General features: G+C 44.9%; 1 protein-coding gene across 1 annotated transcript in view; it reads right to left on the minus strand.

The window, feature by feature from the left end:
* Positions 1-265: 265 nt before the first annotated feature.
* The window catches only part of LOC126539114 (uncharacterized), a 29923-nt gene continuing 9626 nt past the window's right edge, over positions 266-20562 (minus strand). The window contains exons 4-9 of the mRNA XM_072285228.1: positions 19113-19373; positions 15266-15405; positions 12905-13028; positions 8834-8981; positions 5435-5577; positions 266-798 (exon numbers count right to left, since the gene is read on the minus strand). Of these exons, the coding sequence (XP_072141329.1) occupies positions 625-798; positions 5435-5577; positions 8834-8981; positions 12905-13028; positions 15266-15405; positions 19113-19373 (990 nt within the window). The 3' untranslated portion in view covers positions 266-624. The remainder of the gene's footprint in view (positions 799-5434; positions 5578-8833; positions 8982-12904; positions 13029-15265; positions 15406-19112; positions 19374-20562) is intronic.

Below are 20562 nucleotides of genomic sequence, written 5' to 3' on the forward strand. Positions count from 1 at the left end.
TTGGCTAGACCAAATTAAAGCGATGCCTCTGAGACACTACATGTCCTTCGTTGTGATGTATTGTTCGACACAGCAGAACAAAGGCGCGATTATTGGTAAAACCTTGTCGGTCAAAATTTTCTTTTTTTTCATATTAAGCTAGATCATTCTGTGGCGCTACCCAAGTTGTTAAGAAACGGGTAGCCTAGATAGAAAAGAAAAAACGCCGTCGAGAGGCGCGTGTGTGTACAGGCGATTATATGTACAAGTGGGCACAAGATATCGCGGGATCACGGGAGCGCGTGTCAAACTCGGCGATGCCAAACAGCATTCTTGCGCCTCCCTCTGTCGGCGCAAAACGCCCGGTGTCGAGACGCGGCATTGAGCACGCACGCGCCCTCACTTCGTCACGATCTTTCCTTTGAATATTCGGTGTAATTTGCGTGTTTCGATGAAAAATAAACTTTCAAATCATGTTTACAGCTCGTCCTTCCAGGAAGGGCTACAGGACGTGCTACCATCGCTCGTTGTGTAGCGACACTTGTTTCTTCTCGCTAAAGTTAGCAACGCACGCTGAATCGTCCCACCAACTGCCTCTCTTTACTGAACGCGATGGGATCAGCCAGGAAGGGGGACTTCTTTTCGTCAGCGGTCGTCCTTGCGCGGGAAGAAGATCGTCACCATGGAATCGTTGACGGTGGCTAGCCGCTCCAGCGTTTTCCTTTTGTTCTCGCAGAGCATCTGGTCTCGGTGCACTTCGTAGACTGCCCAGGTGAGCATCACACCCTTCTCGCGCGCCTTGACCAACGCCTGGCTCACCTGCGGGGAGCCGATCGAAGACCAAATTCTCGATTTGTAACGAAAAGGGAAGTTTTTTTTTTTTTTTTTTTTTTTGTAAGCGAGAAAAATGACAACAATGTAAAAAAAAAAAAGACATCGGAGTGGCGCCACCCTGTTTTAGACTACGGTATGCCTTTCATCGTATGTGACGCATGGCCTCCGAGATTGGTGTGTCTACCGACGTTGGTTCATACGGCCGCTGGATCGGCCGCGCGCCGCCGTCCCATCTCGGAGGTCATGTGCGACGTCAGCACTTCTATAAGTCCCGTCACGGCGAGCGGCATCGATTTTCCGGATTACAGGCGCCGATGCGGCAACCACCCTCGCCAGCCCAGGCCGCGCACGCTCGAAGAGCTAAATAGTTAAAAAAAAAAAAAAAAACACGTAACAGCTGCATAGAACGAGGTCACGTGTAGCTGACGTCAACTCCTCCGCCTTGGCGCGAGCGGTTCAAATTCAGGAGAAGCAGCGGGACCTTCGGCGGCAATTTTCTACCCGACAAAGTGAGATATTGGCACAGAGAAAACGATGAGATATACTCCTGGAATAATGGTCTGCCGCACTAGCGCGGCCTAATACTTTCCCTTAACGTCCCTTTGATTTGCTCCTTCAAATTTATTTCAGTTTATAATGTGTAGAGACATCTGCCGTGGTGGCTTAGCGGCCATGGTGTTGCGCTGCTAAACAGGAGGTCGCGGGTTCGAATTCCGGCCGCGGCGGCCGTATTTCGATGGGGGCGAAATGTAGAAACGCCCGTGTCCCGTCTGTTGGGGGGCACGTTTAAGATCCCCGAGTGTTCAAATTAATCCGTAGTCCCTCAGTGCGACGTGCCTCGTAATCAGACAGTGCTTTTGGCACGTAAAACCCGATACTTTAGTTGTTAGGAGAAATTTTAAAGGTCACGCCTTGCACGTTCTATAAACGAAGTGCAGGAGTACGCTGTTCCTGGGCTGGTTAGTGCACGTTCAAGGGAATGAGCGCAAAAGACGGGAACGCCACGTGCAGGTGACAGACGCAGCACTGACTATAGCCTGGTTACTCAACGCTGTGTCGGTCTCCTACACCGTGACTCTCGACGTTTGCGCTGTCTGATTCCCTTCAAGATGCACCATTTTACTTTTTGAGTTGCATTACTCTGAGAGGCGAACGTTATTCGCATGAAATATTAAGATGAATATATATTACCAACTTACAAAGTATCGCTAATTGCCTTTTGAAAAGAAAAAAAAAAATACGGCACGTATTGCGATTTACGAACTGTGGCCTGTGACTTCGAAAGTGATATCCACTTGGAAAATGAAAAATCGGAGTGGCGCCACATGGTTGCGTTAATTTGGAACGAATTCTGAGTGTGACGCCAGTTACGAGATGTCTTTTCCCCAAAGTTTGCGAGGGAATGCACGGATGTTCCAGTAATTTTTGAGCTTCAATGTACAAAAAGGCATTTTGTTAGAAAAGGCAAGTGAGCAGTGCATTTTTCACCGCAAGTTTGACAGCGCTTATCTCGAAACTGGTGCTCGTTTCAAAATTCGTTCAAAGTAAGTATGCCTTGCGAAATCACTGTCTTCAATTCGTATTTTGTAATATGTGCGCTAATGTAACTAATTAAAAACTTGATTAGTGAAAGCTTCCTAGTAAATTTTGCATTTCGATTTCCAGTGTAACTAACGTCAGCTTCTTTCAGTAATCATGTTAAATGAGTAGATCGGGCTATATTTCACCGGTAATTTTTGAAAATTATGTTAACGTTAAAAAATACATGCATGAAATAAACATCTTTTGGGACACAAGAATAGTGTTTGAGAGTCCCATGCCAAGATAATTACATGAGTATATAAAAAGTGTGAGCAGCGTTCAAAGCAATTTGCAAAACGAACAATTCTAGTATAGTATAGGGCTATCGTGTGACTTATTTAGATTTTTTAGCATGTGCAAAAAAATGAGGACACGTAGTATTAGAATTCACCTTACTCCAACCTAAAGTGGCTAAAATTTTTAAGATAAATCGGGCAAAATTAGTGCGTACTTTTTCGTAATATAATACGGTGTATCCTGCGTTCGTTCTTCGTTGTAAACTGTCAATAAATGTTTTGGAACGAGGAACCCTGCAGTTTCGGAATGTGAAGCGTTAAAGACCTTAATTTCTTGCGTATTTTTACTCTATTCCTTTACTCATAGAACAGTAAACCACCTTTCATGACGAGGATGTACATATCTCGCGTGACTTGCACTTTCTCGAGACAATTTACACACAGTCGACAGTCGTGTATCCTCCTCACTGAACCTCGCAGTTCGACGTCGACGCCAGTACCATCCGTGTCGGCGGCTCTTGGAGCTCGCAGGATTGAAGTGGGCACGTACTATAACTTCAGCCACTTCATGGAGAGGGGAGAGCAGTTGGAGTACGGTTCGAGAGACGAGTACTATATGGAGAGGGGAGAGAAGTTTGGGTACGTAGGAGAGACGGGTATATGGAGAGGGGAGAGCAATTATGGTACTGTTCGAAAGACGAGTACTATATGGAGAGGGGAGAGAAGTACGTAGGAGAGACATGTATATGCACAGGGTAGATCACTTTGAGTACTTTGGAGAGACTGCTATATGGAGAGCAGATATTAGCTTGAGTACGTTGGAGAGACGAGTACATGGAGAGGGGAGAGCAGTTTTGGTACGATCGAAAGACGAGTACTATATGGAGAAGGGAGATAAGTTTGGGTGCGTAGGAGAGACATGTATATGGAGATGGCAGAACAGTTTGGGTACGTTGGAGAGACGGGTATATGGAGAGCGGAGATCAGTTTGAGTACGTAGGAGAGACGAGTACATGGAGAGGGGAGAGCAGTTTTGGTACGTTCGAGAGACGAGTACTATATGGAGAGGGGAGAGAAGTTTGGGTACGTAGGAGATACATGCACATGCAGAGGGCAGAACAGTTTGGATACGTTGAAGTGACGGGTACGCGGAGATCGGGGGAGAGACGAGCACATGTAAAGGAGAGAGCAGTTTAGGTACGTTCGAGAGACGAGTATACACAGAGGGCAGAGCAGTTGGAGTACGTTGGGGAGCCGAGTATATGCAGAGGGCAGAGCACTTTAGGCATGTTGGAGAGACGAGTACTATATGGAGAGGAAAGGTTGGGTACGTAGGAGAGACGTATATGCAGAGGGCGGTGCAGTATGTGTACGTTAGAGAAGGGTATATGGAGGGGGGAGAGCACTTTGGCTACGTTGGAGAGATGAGTACTATATAGAGAGGAAAGTTTGGGTACGTAGGAGATACGTATATGCAAAGGGCAGAGCAGTTTGGGTACGTTGAAGAAGAGTATATGGAGAGGGGATAGCACTTTGGGTGCGTTAGAGAGACAAGTATATGGAGATGTGAGATCAGTTTGGGTACCTGGACGAGTATATGAAGAGGGGAAAACAGTTCGGTTACGTTGGAGAGACGAGTATATGGAGAGAAGTTCGAGTACCGTTGAGAGACGAGTATATGGAGAGGGAAGAGCAGTTTGGGCACGTTGGAGAGAAGTATATACTGAAGTATACGATCGTCGACTTTTGTAGTGTTTTAGCCCTTCCGTAAACTAGGGGTGGGCGAATATTCGAGGTTCGATTAAGAATCGAACATTACACACAAGCTATTCGTATAAAAAAGAAACTATTTGGTATTTTCGAATATTTGAAACTAACCAAATGTTTCGCAACAACCGACTGTTATATTGTTCCTCCGTCTGGTAAACAAAAAGATCACAAATTATCAAACGGGAAAGGACACAAGTTTTCGAAGTATTGCAGAAATAAAATGGGTCATGGAACTCTTGTTTTAAATCTCGCGGCTGAAGGCCTAGATGATAACCTGTGATTATTTATTGTGGTCTAATTAAGTGTTTTTGACAGTCTAGACATGTATAAGATTTATCTTTCCCACTAAAACCTGCAGGTGTTCCTTGCATTGGGCCCTTTTACGCTTGTATACGGTACACAAATCCTTCAGTGGCACCCCCTCCCCCTCCTACTTCTCATAGTTTTCGGCAACCATTTAGCGTTTTTTGAAAACAACTCATTCAGTAGCCAGTCAGTCTTGTTTGCAACGAGCTTGTTTGCAACCAGGCTTTCTAATGACGTTGACAGAATACTGGTACACTTCTTAATAACGATTAGTAATCCCGAGTTTAAAATTGACCCTTTGTCCTTGACAGATGACTCATTAGCACTTATCAGTGCAGGCCTGGTACCTAATTATACTGAAATAAATATTTCTGCACTAAATATATCCGTCTCCGTTTGGCTAGCCGGTATTCGACTCGACACTTACCATTCGTATTCAATAGTGTGAAAAAATTGATATTTGCCCGCCTATACCGTAAACGTGTTGCCGTCGTATACATTTCCACAGAACAGGTTAGGCATCGCCAGCATTATCTCCTCCTCCGAGCTCCTCTCTCGCTATATATATATATATATATATATATATATATATATATATATATATAGTAGTGTCAGTATACTGATGCCATTGATGACGCATATTATGGCGTCCTGTGTGAATTACCTCCTGAAGAACATGGGATGCAAACTTCTTTTCCCTCGACCCTGTCAACCGATGGGGATCTGACCTTTACGCGAGTGGCGTTGTTCGTCTCGAAGACCATGAAGATGCCGCTCTGCTTATTCGAGTACGTGGCGGTCGAAACGGCGGGGTTCTTTTTGTCTTCAATGATGCTGGCGTCCGGCACATCGCACAGCGCGCTCATGTCGTCTGCGTCGGATATTAAAAAAAAGTACCATGTTGTCTCGCGCGTCGAACGCGCGTGCGGTTTTCTAAATGTTTATAAAGCGTCATGGTCGCAGGAAATTGCACAAGAAGCTCGGGCTAAGTGCCGACTCCAGTTTCTTTATTCGAATGCGCGTAGAACACGGAAATGCTCTCACGGGGCACATGCTGGACCGATACGAAATAAAATTGTTTCATTTGAGAGAGAGAGAGAGAGAGAGAGAGATAAGGATACAAGGCAGGGAAGCCAACCGAAAAAGTGTTTGGTTGGATACCCTACGCTGGGGGTAGGCAAAAGGGGGAATATAAATAAGGAAGGAAGGAAGGAAGGAAGACAGAACAATTTGAACGAGTGCATTCTGAATTTCATTTCATCCTTCCTTTTGCTATAATTACGCGATATTAGTGCTCCGCACCTAGCTATACGCGAACTTGGTGGGTCTTCTTAGTTTGTAAGCTTCATTTTGACGCCTTTCTCACTGTTCTCCGTGCACTAGAAGACCGGAAATTGCGCTTTTTCGACGTAAGTGGTCAGAAAGTGGCAGCCAGATAGCCGTATCCCACGAACCGCGAATCGACTTGAAGTCGCCAGAGAAGACTTCGTCTTCAGATGGTCTGCTTCCAGCAGTCGCTAGACATTTAACTTTTTACGCTTAAGTGCGACAAACGTAATCAAACTCGATGCAGTCGTTTTCGAGCAAAAGCCGCTTCCTATTAATTATGGCCTGAGGCCATCAACAAATTGTCTAAAATCGCAGATTAAAAAAATAATAACTTACGACTCCGTGACTCAGTAATAATTACAAATGGCACCACAATTATGCCAACTGCACCTATGGATACATCTAAAACAGACGGAAAGTAATCAATGTATATATAATACAGCTCTGTGTAATATAGCACTAAGATATAGCACTAATATGACACTTCGTAATTGTTGTCCCCTCACGTAAGGTGTAAACTTAATATCTAATTTGCAATAAGTAATTCAAGAACCACAAAGCTGCAAAACAGTTCAATTGGTTGTGAGTATTTAATTACACGCAATTACTTTAAGGGACTTACTTAAAGGGCCAGAATCTGTTGTGAGACGTTGATGGAAATAAAATGACCATAATTTATAGTGATAGAATCCAGCACGCTGTTCGCGGTTTAAGTAGGAATCATAATTTCAAAGTGGCAAAGAAAGTCTCGAAAACCAGTAAGTGGCGAGGCCTGGCGGTGGAATCTTGGTACTTCGGATGTATTCTATGAGAGTACCTTGCGTAAGTCGACTGTTATTGAGTACAGCATAGTTATTGCTTAATATTGCAGTTGGTATATTATTAGACACTCGCGCATTATTCTATGCTTCGGAAATCAAAAACGCACGCGTTGCTACGGCAACACGCTGAACTCCGTATCACGTGTAAAGGCGTCGCTTCGTTTTCGATCCTAATGGTTTCGGTTTGACTGGTTAAATACCAAAGCAGTTGGATAGGAAACCACGAAAACACGTAGCTATTATGGCATACATACTTTAATAATTCGGAAAACATTAATCGCACGAACATCGACTTGATAAATAAAATCACACTAATGCCGGCGTGTAATCGCTATCGCGCTCACCTATCACCGTTTTCAGCTTGCTTCCGGTGAACAACTACATCCTCACTGCAGATCGAAAAATTCTGATAAAAAAGGTTCCACGGCGTTTTCCGCGTTAGAACTTCATGATTAGACATTGTGACTGGTAAGCTTTCGATTGCACTAAAAAAAAAGGGGGGGGGGGGGGAGTACCATAAAAATTGGTTGGCAATCTCTTTCAGGGAGGTTAAAGCAAAACTGCTGGAGTGGAAACTCTGTTCCGAAGGTGAAGCCGCACAGGAGGGGCACAAAAAAAAACTATAAATAAACGTTCAAAATGATGTAGGAGCGCTTTTCGCACAGTTCCCACGAGTTAATCAACAACCTTGGTTAATCAAGGCTTATTCTACCGGACAGATATGTATCTACGTGTATCTCTGCATTACTGGTATTAGTATGAAATATGAATATCCTGGCACAGTGTATTGGGGAGAACGTCATCAATATTCAGAAGAAATTACTTCTTTTCGTTGGGAAAAGCCATTTTTTTATTTTCTTTTTAGCCTAGCATTGCAATAAAAGAGCGAAGTCGTTTAATCTGTAAGCGGATATCACCCGACAAGGTTCTATTTCAGATGAAGGATAGGAGAGCATTGGCTTCACCTTTCCTGGTAAGAAGCTACGGCAGCTTCCACTCCAGCAGTTTTTTTTTGTAACCTTCTTGGTCCCTTTAAGCATACACGCATGCTTTTTCGGTATTGCCCGGAGATATGTAATTTACCAGTGTGCATACACCTACTTTATAGAAACTCTCGCTGTAAAAATTGGTGGCGCGTCCATTCTTCGGAGCTGACTGCTTAAGTTAATGCGACTCGCAATGTGGTGATGGGTTTTATGTGTTACGATAATAATAATAATTGTCGTCGTCGTCGTCGTCGTCGTCGTCGTCGTCGTTGTTGTTGTTGTTGTTGTTGTTGTTGTTGTTGTTGTTGTTGTTGTTGTTGTTGTCGTCGTCGTCGTCGTCGTCGTCGTCGTCGTCGTGATGACGGAAGTAACGAGAACGAGGCTACGTTGTGATATACACGAAAAGCAAAGTGTTTCATAAAGAGCTTGACGCGCTATCTTTAATTGTTCTATTACATGCACACTTAATGGCAGATACCATGCGGCCCATGTGTCTGCTCAGCAATACAGCAGCCAACGCATACCTGTTGTGGCCCAAGCAATTACTCAGCTTGGGTCACCAAGTGTGTCAACGAAGTTGGATACGGACGGACAGACACACGTACCGCAGAGTGGGTAACGTTCAAAGGGGCAATTAGATGGGCTAGCTGACGGCCGTTCGTACTTTCTGCTTGCGCTACGTGCGACAAAGACCAGGTCGGGAAACATGGACAAGCTAAAAACATGCGCAAAGCTAAAACTTGGCCACTTTGCTTTTACGCTCGCATTTCAGTCTCATCCTTGCGCTTTATATGTACACACGACACCAATAAACCAGCCGTAAGTTTTGCGCACCTACTACTACCACTACCACACAGCAACTACACCAGCAATAACTACTTCTACTACTACTAACCAACAACAACGACAACTATACTACTACTACTACTGCTTCTACTAACTACTACTACTACTACTACTACTCGCATTTAGAAACCACCGGGGCGCTCACCGTAGAAGCTGTGCATGCACTTGTCCCCGAACTTGGTGGTATCCTTGAGACCGCCCAAGGGCTTGAAGAGGTACATCGCAAAGCTTGTGGAGAAGGCCACGCGAAACTTCGCTTCCTTGAGCTTGTCGATGGAGTTCAGCAGGCGTTCCTGCGGACGGGAGGCAATCTATGGAGGAAGTGCACTACACGACGTTAAGAGATGGTCTACCGACAGGCTAACTCCCATATCCCTGTTCGAGCACGCGTGAAACGCAGAAATTACCTCGTTACACACAGCCTCTCAACCAATTTGAGTAATTATGTTTTTCTCTCTCTCTCTTCCTTTTTTTTTAAATTTGAGAAACGTTTACCGACTGTAAAAGGAAGTCGAATTCAGGTCCTCACAATGTTGAGAAAACTACTTAAAGCTTGTAAGTTGAAAGAAATCGAGCACGAAGTTGAGCTCTGCATGCACAAAAAGAAAGAAAGAAAGAAAGAAAGAAAGAGAGAGAGAGAAAAAAAATGCAGTTTTATAAATTGCACTCGTTAGAGCATCTAAAGAGAACCAATGCCTCAAAAATAACTGAAGCGGGAAAGACAAAAAATAAACAGGGACGAAATGACCCACGAGCACAAGCACTTGCCCTTAAGTGTCCTTTCGTCCTTTGCCGCTTCAACTACACTATCGCGACGGAATACAAACCAGCGCGTTTTCAAGCCTTGGAACAAATGCGACACTCAAGCTTCCACCTTACGCGAAATTGCTACAATCAATCAGTGCGAGGGTTTTGCAAAAGTCGTGCTCGCAAATTAGTGATAAATTTTGTAGGAATTGTAGAAATTTTGTAGCTCGAGGCGGACTCCGATGCCGCCTACTTAAATACATGAAGTAAGCAGGGAAGATGTTATCAAACAACGGCTACAGACCCAGGTCTGAAAGTCTCTCTATTCAGATTATATATCCATTGGTTTTCCTTTGATTCAATGCTGCTATATGTATATATATATATACCACTAATGGATAGAGGCACGTATGATAGACACCAGGATTTTACTGACGTTTCGGCTAAGGCATTATATGGTTCGTGAGGCGGAAAATCACGCGTCAAGCACCTCCTTAAGATATGGAGGGGGGGGGGGGGGGGCACCCCTTCCCGGGCCTCCACTGACTGTAAGCACCGGCTAAATCGATTTCAATGAAGTCTACTGCATACGCGAAAGAAGGTTCAATTCTAGTGACTCTAGGAAGCAGAATTTTAATTTAGAACCTGATATTTAAAAGAAAAATAGCCGGAAATCGGTAATCCTAAAGAAAAATGGCGATCCTGATTTTTGACTTAGTTGTCTCTTAGTGGCACTCGCACCTCGCAGCTGGTGTTCCTTAGATTAAGTTTAGGCGGGCGCAACGCATGAACCAAACTTGAAGGCGACTGTTTTCAATTCATTAGCCGGTCAAATACCACGCCACTTTTTTGTGCGTGACATCGTCAGTGACGTCATTACTACGATTCTGCGCTTTGGTGTGCGGTAAACAGTGATTTCTAATTAATTTTAATTATTCCAGACACTTCAGCAATTAACTTGTAACTAAACCTATGCTCTGACGTCATATCCATAATGAAACCAATAAATTTTGCACTGTACTATTTTTTCTTTTTTTTTTCTTCTAATTTATCTTGAATTTCGTCTCCGATCGTCTCAGTGATTTCTAATTAATTCTAATCATTCCAGACAATTCAGTAACTCAACTTGGAACTTAACTTATGCTCGGCTATCATATATATATAATGAAACTCATGAATTTTGTGCTGTACTATTTCTAATATTTTTTTCTGCTTTATTTTGAATTTCCACCCCGGTCGTCTCAGGAGGTGAACCGGCAGCGCAGCACAAGAAACAAGAGCGTCACTGGATGCTCGTGCCAGTAAAAAATAGACGCACGATCTTACAAATCCGTGGCTCTGCACCGAAAACAGATCTCGCAGTTCTGCAAACCGCATCTGTTAGCAGATTTAAAGCTGACAAATTTTATGTGCAATTTACGAGGGCTCTTTTGCAATAGAAGGGCATCGCAAAAGTCCTACTCACAAATTTGTGGCAAATTTCCAGAGCATCCTACACATAACCCACCAAATTCGTCCCCTGTAGATGTAACAGGAACAGTCTGCAGATTTGCGATAGCGTTATTTATTTCTTTCTTAGAGACAGAGTTGAAAACTTGGCATTTGGTGTTTTCCTGTTTTCTTCGGTCTTGCAACTTTCAACATTTCTTTTAGATAAAATGACCGTCTGTGTTGGTTCATAGAAAAATCTATCATACTAATATTCATTTAGGGCGCTCTGAAACTTTCTAATATTTACTTTTGTGTAGGGGGGGGGGGGGGAGTTTCGAGATCCGGGACCTTCACTTAACACAAAGTCTCGTTCATCTGCTTGAGGAGAACCGGCATATTCCAAGTGTCAAGGCACATGGCTCAATTGAGGTAAGAAATATTAAAGGGAAACTAAAGAGAAAAATATTTGAGCGGCATCAGCAAGTCACCCTTCTGCAATGCCAGTAAAAAAAAAATCCGCTTCTATAGATTAAGAGTAAGCTCGATAAGCCGGAAAAGATGTGAAAAGGAACGACGGTTTGCCCGACGCCACCTTCAAGTTCTCGATAGCCGCGACGTCATGAATTTTGTCGCCGTCTGCTCGCACCTTGTTCATTTTTCTTCTGATGACTAAGGCTGGACTAGGTTGTATTCTAAAACAGTCAAATCCTGAACCTGCCAAATTTACCGAATATTTAGTGAGCCGCAGCGTCCCAAATACGAAAATACTTCGAAATACGGGACGTACGTCACATTGATGCACCAGCGCGACAGTGAAAGAAAAGAAACTTACTTTTAGCGTTACTGTCTGTTCTCATAACGCGCGTATCACAGTCTCCTTTAAAATATATAGTTTTGAAAGGATACCTAAATAGTCCGAACTGATTTATATCTTTACGGTCCCTTCCGGCTGTTTCGGCAGGATTCATTCGCTTGCTCTTAGAGGTGTTGCAACAGAACTGCTTGTTGGCCTAGTTGGTGCTTGCCAAAAGACACGTTTTTTCGCCACAAGTTAAAACACACACAAAAGGAAGACACATGCCCGTGTTGTCTTTATGTGTCTTACTTTTGTGTGTGTTTTAACTTGCGGCAAAAAACATGTCTTTTAGAGTTGTGTATGCTGGGTAGCTGATGCGCGCCGGATGTTCTGCGCATATGTCTCTGTCGTTTTTATACAGCGGAGCTGTATTAGGCTAGTGTCCAGCGTTTCGTGATGTGCGTAGGCAAAAACGATGGCGTCGTCTATAGAGCTAAGATAGTTTAAGCACAAGGCAAAATCGTGTCAGCGTTGTGTGTCCCAGCTGCGTTTGAGGCCAGATGTGTCAAATACCGGCGATGGACGATGGTTTGATGCGTTGGAATCTACGCAAACAATGACAGCGAGGCCGTTGCGCCCTATGTCTCGCAGAACGACGGGCGAGAGCCTTGCCGTGGGAATGTGCCGACGCGTCCGCCGTACAGACGGGGGACTGAATCGTTGTCGCCACCGTATACGTTCATCCCGGGGACGTCAAGGAGGGATATTGAAGACTTCATGATCGACACATTTGGGTGGATCCTCCCGGCGGACTCCAATCCAATCGTCATTGTGGGCGACATTAACGTCGACGTGTCTCGTCCCGCCGGGCAGTGGTTCTTGGCGTTTCTCTTGGAAAGGCTCGGCCTTCAGCGTTACGCCAAGACCGACGTCTGCACGACGCGCCATCGGTCGTGCATGGACCTAACGTTCGCTAAGAACATCTCCGGCGCCGTCACAGAGCCCACGGCCGTCTGTCATAGCGACCATAAAGCCATAGTTACTGTGGTCACGAGGTAAACGTAAATAGAAATAAACACGACAACGTGCGTATTTGCATTAAATTGTTTTGTTGTTTTGTCTTACTTTCTTTATAGTTATATACATCTCCGTTGGTCATCCACCTTAATATAATGTAATGGCTCTGAATGCTTTTTCTTCAACATAAAAAAAAAGAACTATGTGGTTCTATCGTTCGCTTACCATGCTTGGCGGCTCTATGGAGTCTAAGGCGTCGGCCGCGTACCGGCTCAGTGGCAGTATCTTGCAGTTAGGATGGCTGGGGACGTTCACCAGGTGGGTCAGCAATATAAGCAGGTCGATGTTGCTGCATCGCAGAGAGACATTCACTCTTGTCTCGTCGCCCGCATGTGGGCCGCGTACGAACAAAAGTTTCAACAGTTCCTTTTACAACAAGGCTGTCGAGGACATAGGTCTCCGGCAACAGTCACTAGACTTAACTGCGGTGCTAGTGCCTACGGGAGCCGAACGCCATCCGCCCGGCTTCAAACGACTTTGTGGCTTGACACACACACACACAGAGAGAGAGAGAGAGAGAGAGAGCTTTCCCAGCAAGAAAAGGCACCTACAGTCTACATTATCCCTCAATTTTTCTGGTTCTCGACGTTCACACAGCAGAACAAAGTTTTTCGCCGCGTGTTGTTGACATGGCGATGACAACTGCGCCAATTTTTAGAGGTAAAATACTGCGCTTACGCCTTTGAACTACCTGAAAGAAACCGTATTGATTCGTCTGGAAACCATGAGAAAAGGAACCGGTTTGTTCATATTCTCGAGAACGATCTCAGCCGCTGCGATATCTACGCCTTTCTATATGCAGTCGATCTGACTTATTCACCTGATGTTTTCGAAACGTGAACATCAAATTTATTCCCATTGATTCTAGTTAATTTGCTGCTCCGCTTGCGAACGTCCGCCACTCGAATCCATTTATAATGACGCCGCAGAATCCGCAACGTTTCAAACCCATTCAAATAAGTTTCGTAAAGAACGAAAAAAAGAAAGACATTAATTCTGTGAGCACAATGTGAAGCTTGTGACTGACCACTGTGCTGTGAAGCACAATTAAAATGTGACCCGCCGTGGTTGCTCAGTGGCTATGGTGTTGGGCTGCTGAGCACGAGGTCGCGGTATCAAATCCCGGCCACAGCGGCCGCATTTCGGTGGGGGCGAAATGCGAAAACACCCGTGTACTTAGATTTAGGTGCACGTTAAAGAACCCCAGGTGGTCAAAATTTCCAGAGTCCTCCACTACGGCGTGCCTCATAATCATAAAGTGGTTTTGGCACGTAAAACCCCATAATTTTAATTAAAATGTGGAGGTTACAAATGTGGAAGGCAACCGTAGATTCATCACGGTCACGAAGCCTATGCGCCATACGGCGAGTTTCGTCTACTGACATGCATATCTTTTGAATAACGAACTGCTTTCTATAGGAGACCATGTTTGAAGCAACTTTCACAACTTCGAAGTCGCTAAAATGTCGTCAATAGTTCATGAAAGTCGCAAGAAATGCCGCCGGCCGCCAACTCTAAAAATTTGTCGCTAAACAGACAAGTCGTAAATCTAGCGACAAAATCGCTAAAATGGCAACACTGATTAGAGACGGCTAAATTATAAAAACAGCAAGGCTGATTTTGTGCTTTCAAAGATGGTTAGGTTAGGCGGCCCAAACGAAAATTGGAGGACGCTTAAGCTTCGCCTTCAAGAGTGTAACGCGATAGCGTTATCGCACCCCGTTCGCACCGCCCACTCATTCGCTCGGCATGCTCTTGACGAGACGAAGGGGAGAAGCGGGCGAGTGGAGCGCCACCTGTCGGGGCAGCGCCGTACATTGCGAGGAGGGGGTCTTCTGTGTCTGCCGCAAGATGGCTCTGCGTGTGCGCCAAGCGCAGAAGAAATGTAGCGAAAACGTACTTCGCTACTCGTTTAACTGCGACTTCTGTAATTTACATGCTCATAATTACCGATATACACCGCAGTATAACTTTCTACGGAACGTTTATAAGGCAACACCGCATTCACTAGAGGCGCTTTTGTCCCGCTTTGAACAATCGAACTCATGGCTGAGTGGTAGCGTCTCCATCTCACACTCCCGAGATCCTGGTTAGATTCCCAACCAGCCCATCTTGCAAGTTGTTTTTATTTATGAATTACCATCCGGGATATTTCGCTCACGGCCAACGCCGCCGACGACAACGGCCTTTCTGCGACACGAGCTCCTTAACGCTGTCGCGTTAAAACACGGGACCATGGAAGCTTGAGAAGGCGAAACTTGTTTTGGAATGCCCTGGTCACGGCCTCCTCTGCAATGCAGGTACGTAGGGCGCGTCCCACAGACAGCTCACACCGCAAAGTCGAGCGTCAGCCTGTTACACGTACTGACGCTCGACTGACGCAAATGGCCTACTTTGCCTCCCCCCCTCACTTCTGACAGTGAGGGTGGTGTTGGGGGAACAAGTCCCCCCCTCCCTATAGGTACGCATATGCCGCTTGGGTCCCCTGTTTCCAAAACTCCTTATTAAGGGGATACGTGTACTCACGCGATCCCCTTGAGCTCTTGCAAGGCGCTGGCGTCGTTCCGGGCGCTCGAATCCTTGCCGCTCAGTTTAACTGCCAAGAAGGTGGTCTTCAGGATGGTCGTGTTCTTGTCTTGCGCCGCGTTTAGCATTCCGTTAATGCTCTGCGGGAAAGAATTCGGTGGCGATTTAGCGGCAAAGGCGAGAGAAATGCGTTAGCGTCACGTCGCGCCTCTCTGAGGTCCCTGATACATGATTTAAACCTTGTTCACCACAATGCAAAGTGCATGTGGTGAAATATATATATATATATATATATATATATATATATATATATATATATATATATATATATATATATCCTGTCATATGTCGCTAAGAACTCGCCGTGGTTGCTCAGTGGCTATGGTGTTGGGCTGCTGGGCACGATGTCGCGGGATCGAATCCCGGCCACGGCGGCCGCATTTCGATGGGGGCGAAATGCGAAAACACCCGTGTACTTAGATTTAGATGCACGTTAAAGAACCCCAGGTGGTCGAAATTCCCGGAGTCCTCCACTACGGCGTGCCTCATAATCATAAATTGGTTTTGGCACGTAAAACCCCATAATTTAATTTTTATATTTATTTAGTTACATGTTCTTTACAGGCCTCGTATGATTCATTGGGTGAGAGGGGCGGGGCGTCAGAGTAATAAAAACGCCGAAAACTATATTCACGAACGCACCACAATATAAGACCAAAGCATTGTACAAGAGAGAGAGAGAGAGAGAAGAACGCCAGTGTACAATATAGTCGACAAAACAGCGCGAAAAGATGAAGTCGGTTAAGAAAATGCGACAACGATGAACGCTCTAACGCTAGTAAAGCAAGGATAAGAAACACGAATAATAATAATAATAATAATAGTAATAATAATAATAATAATTTATGTACACTGCCCAGGACGAAGAGACCTGCGATCTCTAATTACCCCTGTCCTCGCAAACCGTATAGTACCCCATAAACAGCCAAAGGAATACGTTGAAGCTAACGCTCTAACGCTAGTAAAGCAAGGATAAGAAACACGAAGAATAAAGCAAAAATTACTCACAGGGGACCCTGATCATGAGAAGGAAATTTACAGAACAAAAATGGGTTGGAGCGCATACGGCAGACATTGCCAGATTCTGACTGGAAGCTTATCATTGAAAAGAAAGGTGCACAATGAATGCATCCTACTGGTGCTAACATATGGGGCAGAAACTTCGAGACTTACAAGGAAGCTCGAAAATGAGTTAAGGACCGCGCAAAGAGCGATGGAACGAAGAATGTTAGGCGTAACATTAAGAGACAGGAAGAGAGTGGTGTAGATCAGAGAGCAAACGGGAATAGCCGATATTATAATTGACATTAAGAGAAAGAAATGCAGCTGGGCGTGCCATGTAATTCGTAGGTTAGATAACCGGTGGTCCATTAGGGTTACAGAATGGTTGCCAAGAGAAGGGAAGCACAGTCGAGGACGGCAGAAGACTAGGTGAGGCGATGAAATGACAAAATTCGCAGGTGCTAGTTGGAATCGGTTGGCGCAGGACAGGGGTAATTGGAGATCGCAGGGAGAGGTCTTCGTCCTGGGCAGTGTACATAAAATATGATGATGATATGATGATGATGATGATGGTGGTGGTGGTGGTGGTGGTGGTGGTGATGATGATGAACTCGGAGGTACAACTAAATAACATGTATACTAACGCGTAAAAGAGAAAACAAAAGAATGCAAACCACCATGCCACTTTTGAGATGATGATGATGATGATGATGATGATGATGAACTCGGAGGTACAACTAAATAGCATGTATACTAACGCGTAAAAGTGAAAACAAAAGAATGCAAACCACCATGCCACTTTTGACGTCAGTATGCATTGAAATACGAGCTTATGACCTGGTGGAGTTTCTGCTTGACCTCTTTTGTCGACAGTAAAATCAGGGAGGGCGTTCCGTAATCGTATGGCACGAGGAAGCTACGACCACTTCAACGCGTATAGTATTCACGTAGCATTAGAAAACACCTGTCGTTATGCAAGGCGATGCCTTCGTACATTGTGTTGTCACCTGACCGGTTTTTTTTCAATCTGCGCAGCCGATTTTTCGCTTCACTGTGCCGGCTGTACCGACTGGACCATGCACCCACATCGGCACTTCGTTTGCCATTTTTCTTTTTTACGGTTCTCCTTACATTAGCACACTATAATGTCGCATGGTGCAATTCGAAATTCCTTTAAGTTTGCACAATTTTTGACTTAAAACACCGGGTATATTGTTGCCGTGGCACTTCCACGTATTTCTTTGGCTGTTTATGTGGTACTATATGGTTTACGAACAAATTATTTGCAACAACACGGCACGAAGGCTATAAAAATGTGTACCGTATTTTGTAAAACCTTTCAATAGTGTTCAATTCTCGGCGTATCGCAGCATTCTCTACAATCGTGTTCGTTACATAAAAGAAAACTGCGGTACACTTTTCACAAGAAGCATTGACCACCTGCCGCGTTGTAGCTTGCTGTCTATGGCGTTGCGCTGCCGAGCTCAAGGTCGCAGGTTCGACCCCTGCCATTACGCATCCGCGTATCGATGGAACCGAAACGCAAGGACACTCGTATATTTAGTTTAGGTGCACGTTAAAGAATCCCAGGTGGTCAAAGTACTCCGGAATGCCCTCTACACAGCATGCCTCATAATCATATCGTGGTTTTGGCTCGAAAACCCCAAAATTCTATTTTATTTTATTATAACATGACTCCCCCCATCCCCCTCCTCCCGCTCTCGGTGCAGGCTTTGTGAATCAACTCTGAATAAACGGATTGGATAAATCAATTCCTACGATGAGCCATGCAGGAGTCCGCGGAGGAGGGAAAGAGAAAAGCAGAAGGCAGGGAGGTTAACTAGAATAACGCCCGGTTGGCTACCCTACACCGGGGGAATGGGAAAGGGGGAAACAAACATGACAGAGAGAGAGAGGAGGGAAGGAAAGAAGGAAATTGCGGCAAGTTCGTTGACGCGTGTGGTTTTATAGACATTGCATTAATAGTCACAGATGGTCGCACAAGCCCGTCGTCAAGCTTTAGCTCGGGCCCAACTTCGACGCGGCCTATTCAAATACATGTAAAACGCAAAAACGTTTTTCTGAGATAGCCCCTGGACCAATTTCAATAAAATTTGTTGCATTTGAGAGAGAAAGTTAAATTCTAGTGACTGTTAATTGGAAGCAAAATTTCGATCTAGAGCCTGGATTTTGTTAAAAAGATTTTCAAATATTCGGCCGTTCGAAAAATATAGAAGCATGAAGTTTACAAATTCATAGCTCTGCATCAAGAACCGATATCGCGGTTCTGTAAACGGCATCCTTTAGATAATTCAAAGCGGACAAATTCTGTATGTCATTTTACATCCTACGTGAATTTCTTGCGTCGGTTACAAGAGTTCTGCAAAAGCTGTATTTCCATATTCCTAAACTTTTTTATATTCATGTGTAACATATCAATTTTGTACGCTTTAGATCTACTATCAGATACAATTCACAGAATTGTATTAACATTTTTCGTTGTTGAGTTACAGAGTTGTAAACTTGATAGTTTCGTTTTTTCAAAATTTTCTATTTTTGCCAATTTTTGATAAAAAATTGACGACCTAACTTAAAAATTCGAAACCAGCAGTCACTAGATTTTAAGTCCTTTCAAATGCAACAAACCTCGTCAAATTTGGGGCAGTTGTTGCCGAGTAAAACGAATTTTCCTTTTACATGTAATCAGATAGGAGCACCCGAGCTAAAGCTTCCTCTTAAGAAGCACAAAAGTGCCTTCGCCGCAGGACTCCGCAACTCCACTTACGGTCATGATGCTCTTGATGTTGGCAAGGTTGGAGTCCGTAGCGGCGTCGGGGCGAGAGTAGTAGGCCAGGCCGGCCGTGAGCAAGCCGTTATCCTTGTGCAGCTGCTTGACCTTATCGGCGACGGTGCTCAGCTGCGATTTCAGCCAGGAGATGTCGTCGGCCGCGAAGCTGTACCCGTAGTGCTGCAGCTTGACCGCGCTCGTGTTGGTCACGTTCGGGAAGCCGAGGTAGTCGAGCTTGTTCCTATAGGCAGTTGCGCTCTGGTGACGCAGCGAACGAGCAATCAGAATAAACGGAGGGGCAAACAGGTAGACTCATAGATGCCTAGCTAATGAACTTACGAGTAGACGGACGGAAAGACGAACTACGTAGGTAGACAGATATATTAGGTGTCCAGCTAGACGCATATTGTTATCCTATGATAAGCATGTATATCAAATATGCGCGTAAACAACCAGGTATATATATATATATATATATATATATATATATATATATATATATATATATATATATATATATATATATATATATATATATATATATATATCCCGTATAGACTCCTTTTAAGACGAACTCGAAGGTACCACGAAAATTTGTTCGTCTTATCAGAAGTTCGTCCTATCTGAAAAATAATTGGCAACATGACCAGGTGCATCCAAACATCTTACTTCAAAACGGTGAGTGAAGTAGAGTTAAAGTGGGGGAAAGTGACATTAAAATGCATTTATTCAGCTGAACTTAACAGATAACTGTTTTCAAGTGGTACTCTTGCGTGGTTTCATCCAGTCTATGATGGATGTTTGGCGCTTCTGTGCAAATCAGCGAGCAGCCACAAACGATGTAATCTCACCTAACGACCTTGAAAATCCTTCTGTGCCTTCGTGCTGCTGTAAAAAGTTCACTAGGGAGTTCACTAGGCCTCACAGGTCACCGGTGCAAGCTCCGAGCTAGCATAAAGTACGAAGGAGCGCGCTGAACGCGCGGCAAAGCCCCGCAACCTGTAGGAAAGTCTAGGTGACGTTGAGAGAAGTGGGGAAGGAGAAACGATGCGAGGCGTGGCGGAAGAGGAATGTAGGCGGAGGCGCGCTGGGTTGATCTCCTCTGGCAGTTGCTACAGGTTTCGTTTTCGATACGGTCGTACCGGGTTCGTCTCGTGATAACATATCGTCCTCGCGCGCGCCGTACGTTGTGTGTGCGAGTGAAAGCGTGCTAAAGTGAGGTCGACGATGGCGGCTCAGTCTCGCGTGCGCAAAGGCAGAAAGGGAGAGGGGGAAGCGCGCCGTCCTCCGTCGCCAGCGTGGCACAGGGGAGGGGAGGGAAGTGTTGTACTTCGGCCGCGCACATCGCGCGGGCTTTGTCTTGAACGCGATCTGCTTTGGCGTCACAGTCTATAGGTGGGCCGATGGCCCCCCGTAGACTGGTCGCTGTGTTCTCGGCGTTAAGTTT

The sequence above is a fragment of the Dermacentor andersoni genome, chromosome 11 (genome assembly GCF_023375885.2).
Source record: "Dermacentor andersoni chromosome 11, qqDerAnde1_hic_scaffold, whole genome shotgun sequence".
Classification (NCBI taxonomy): domain Eukaryota; kingdom Metazoa; phylum Arthropoda; class Arachnida; order Ixodida; family Ixodidae; genus Dermacentor; species Dermacentor andersoni.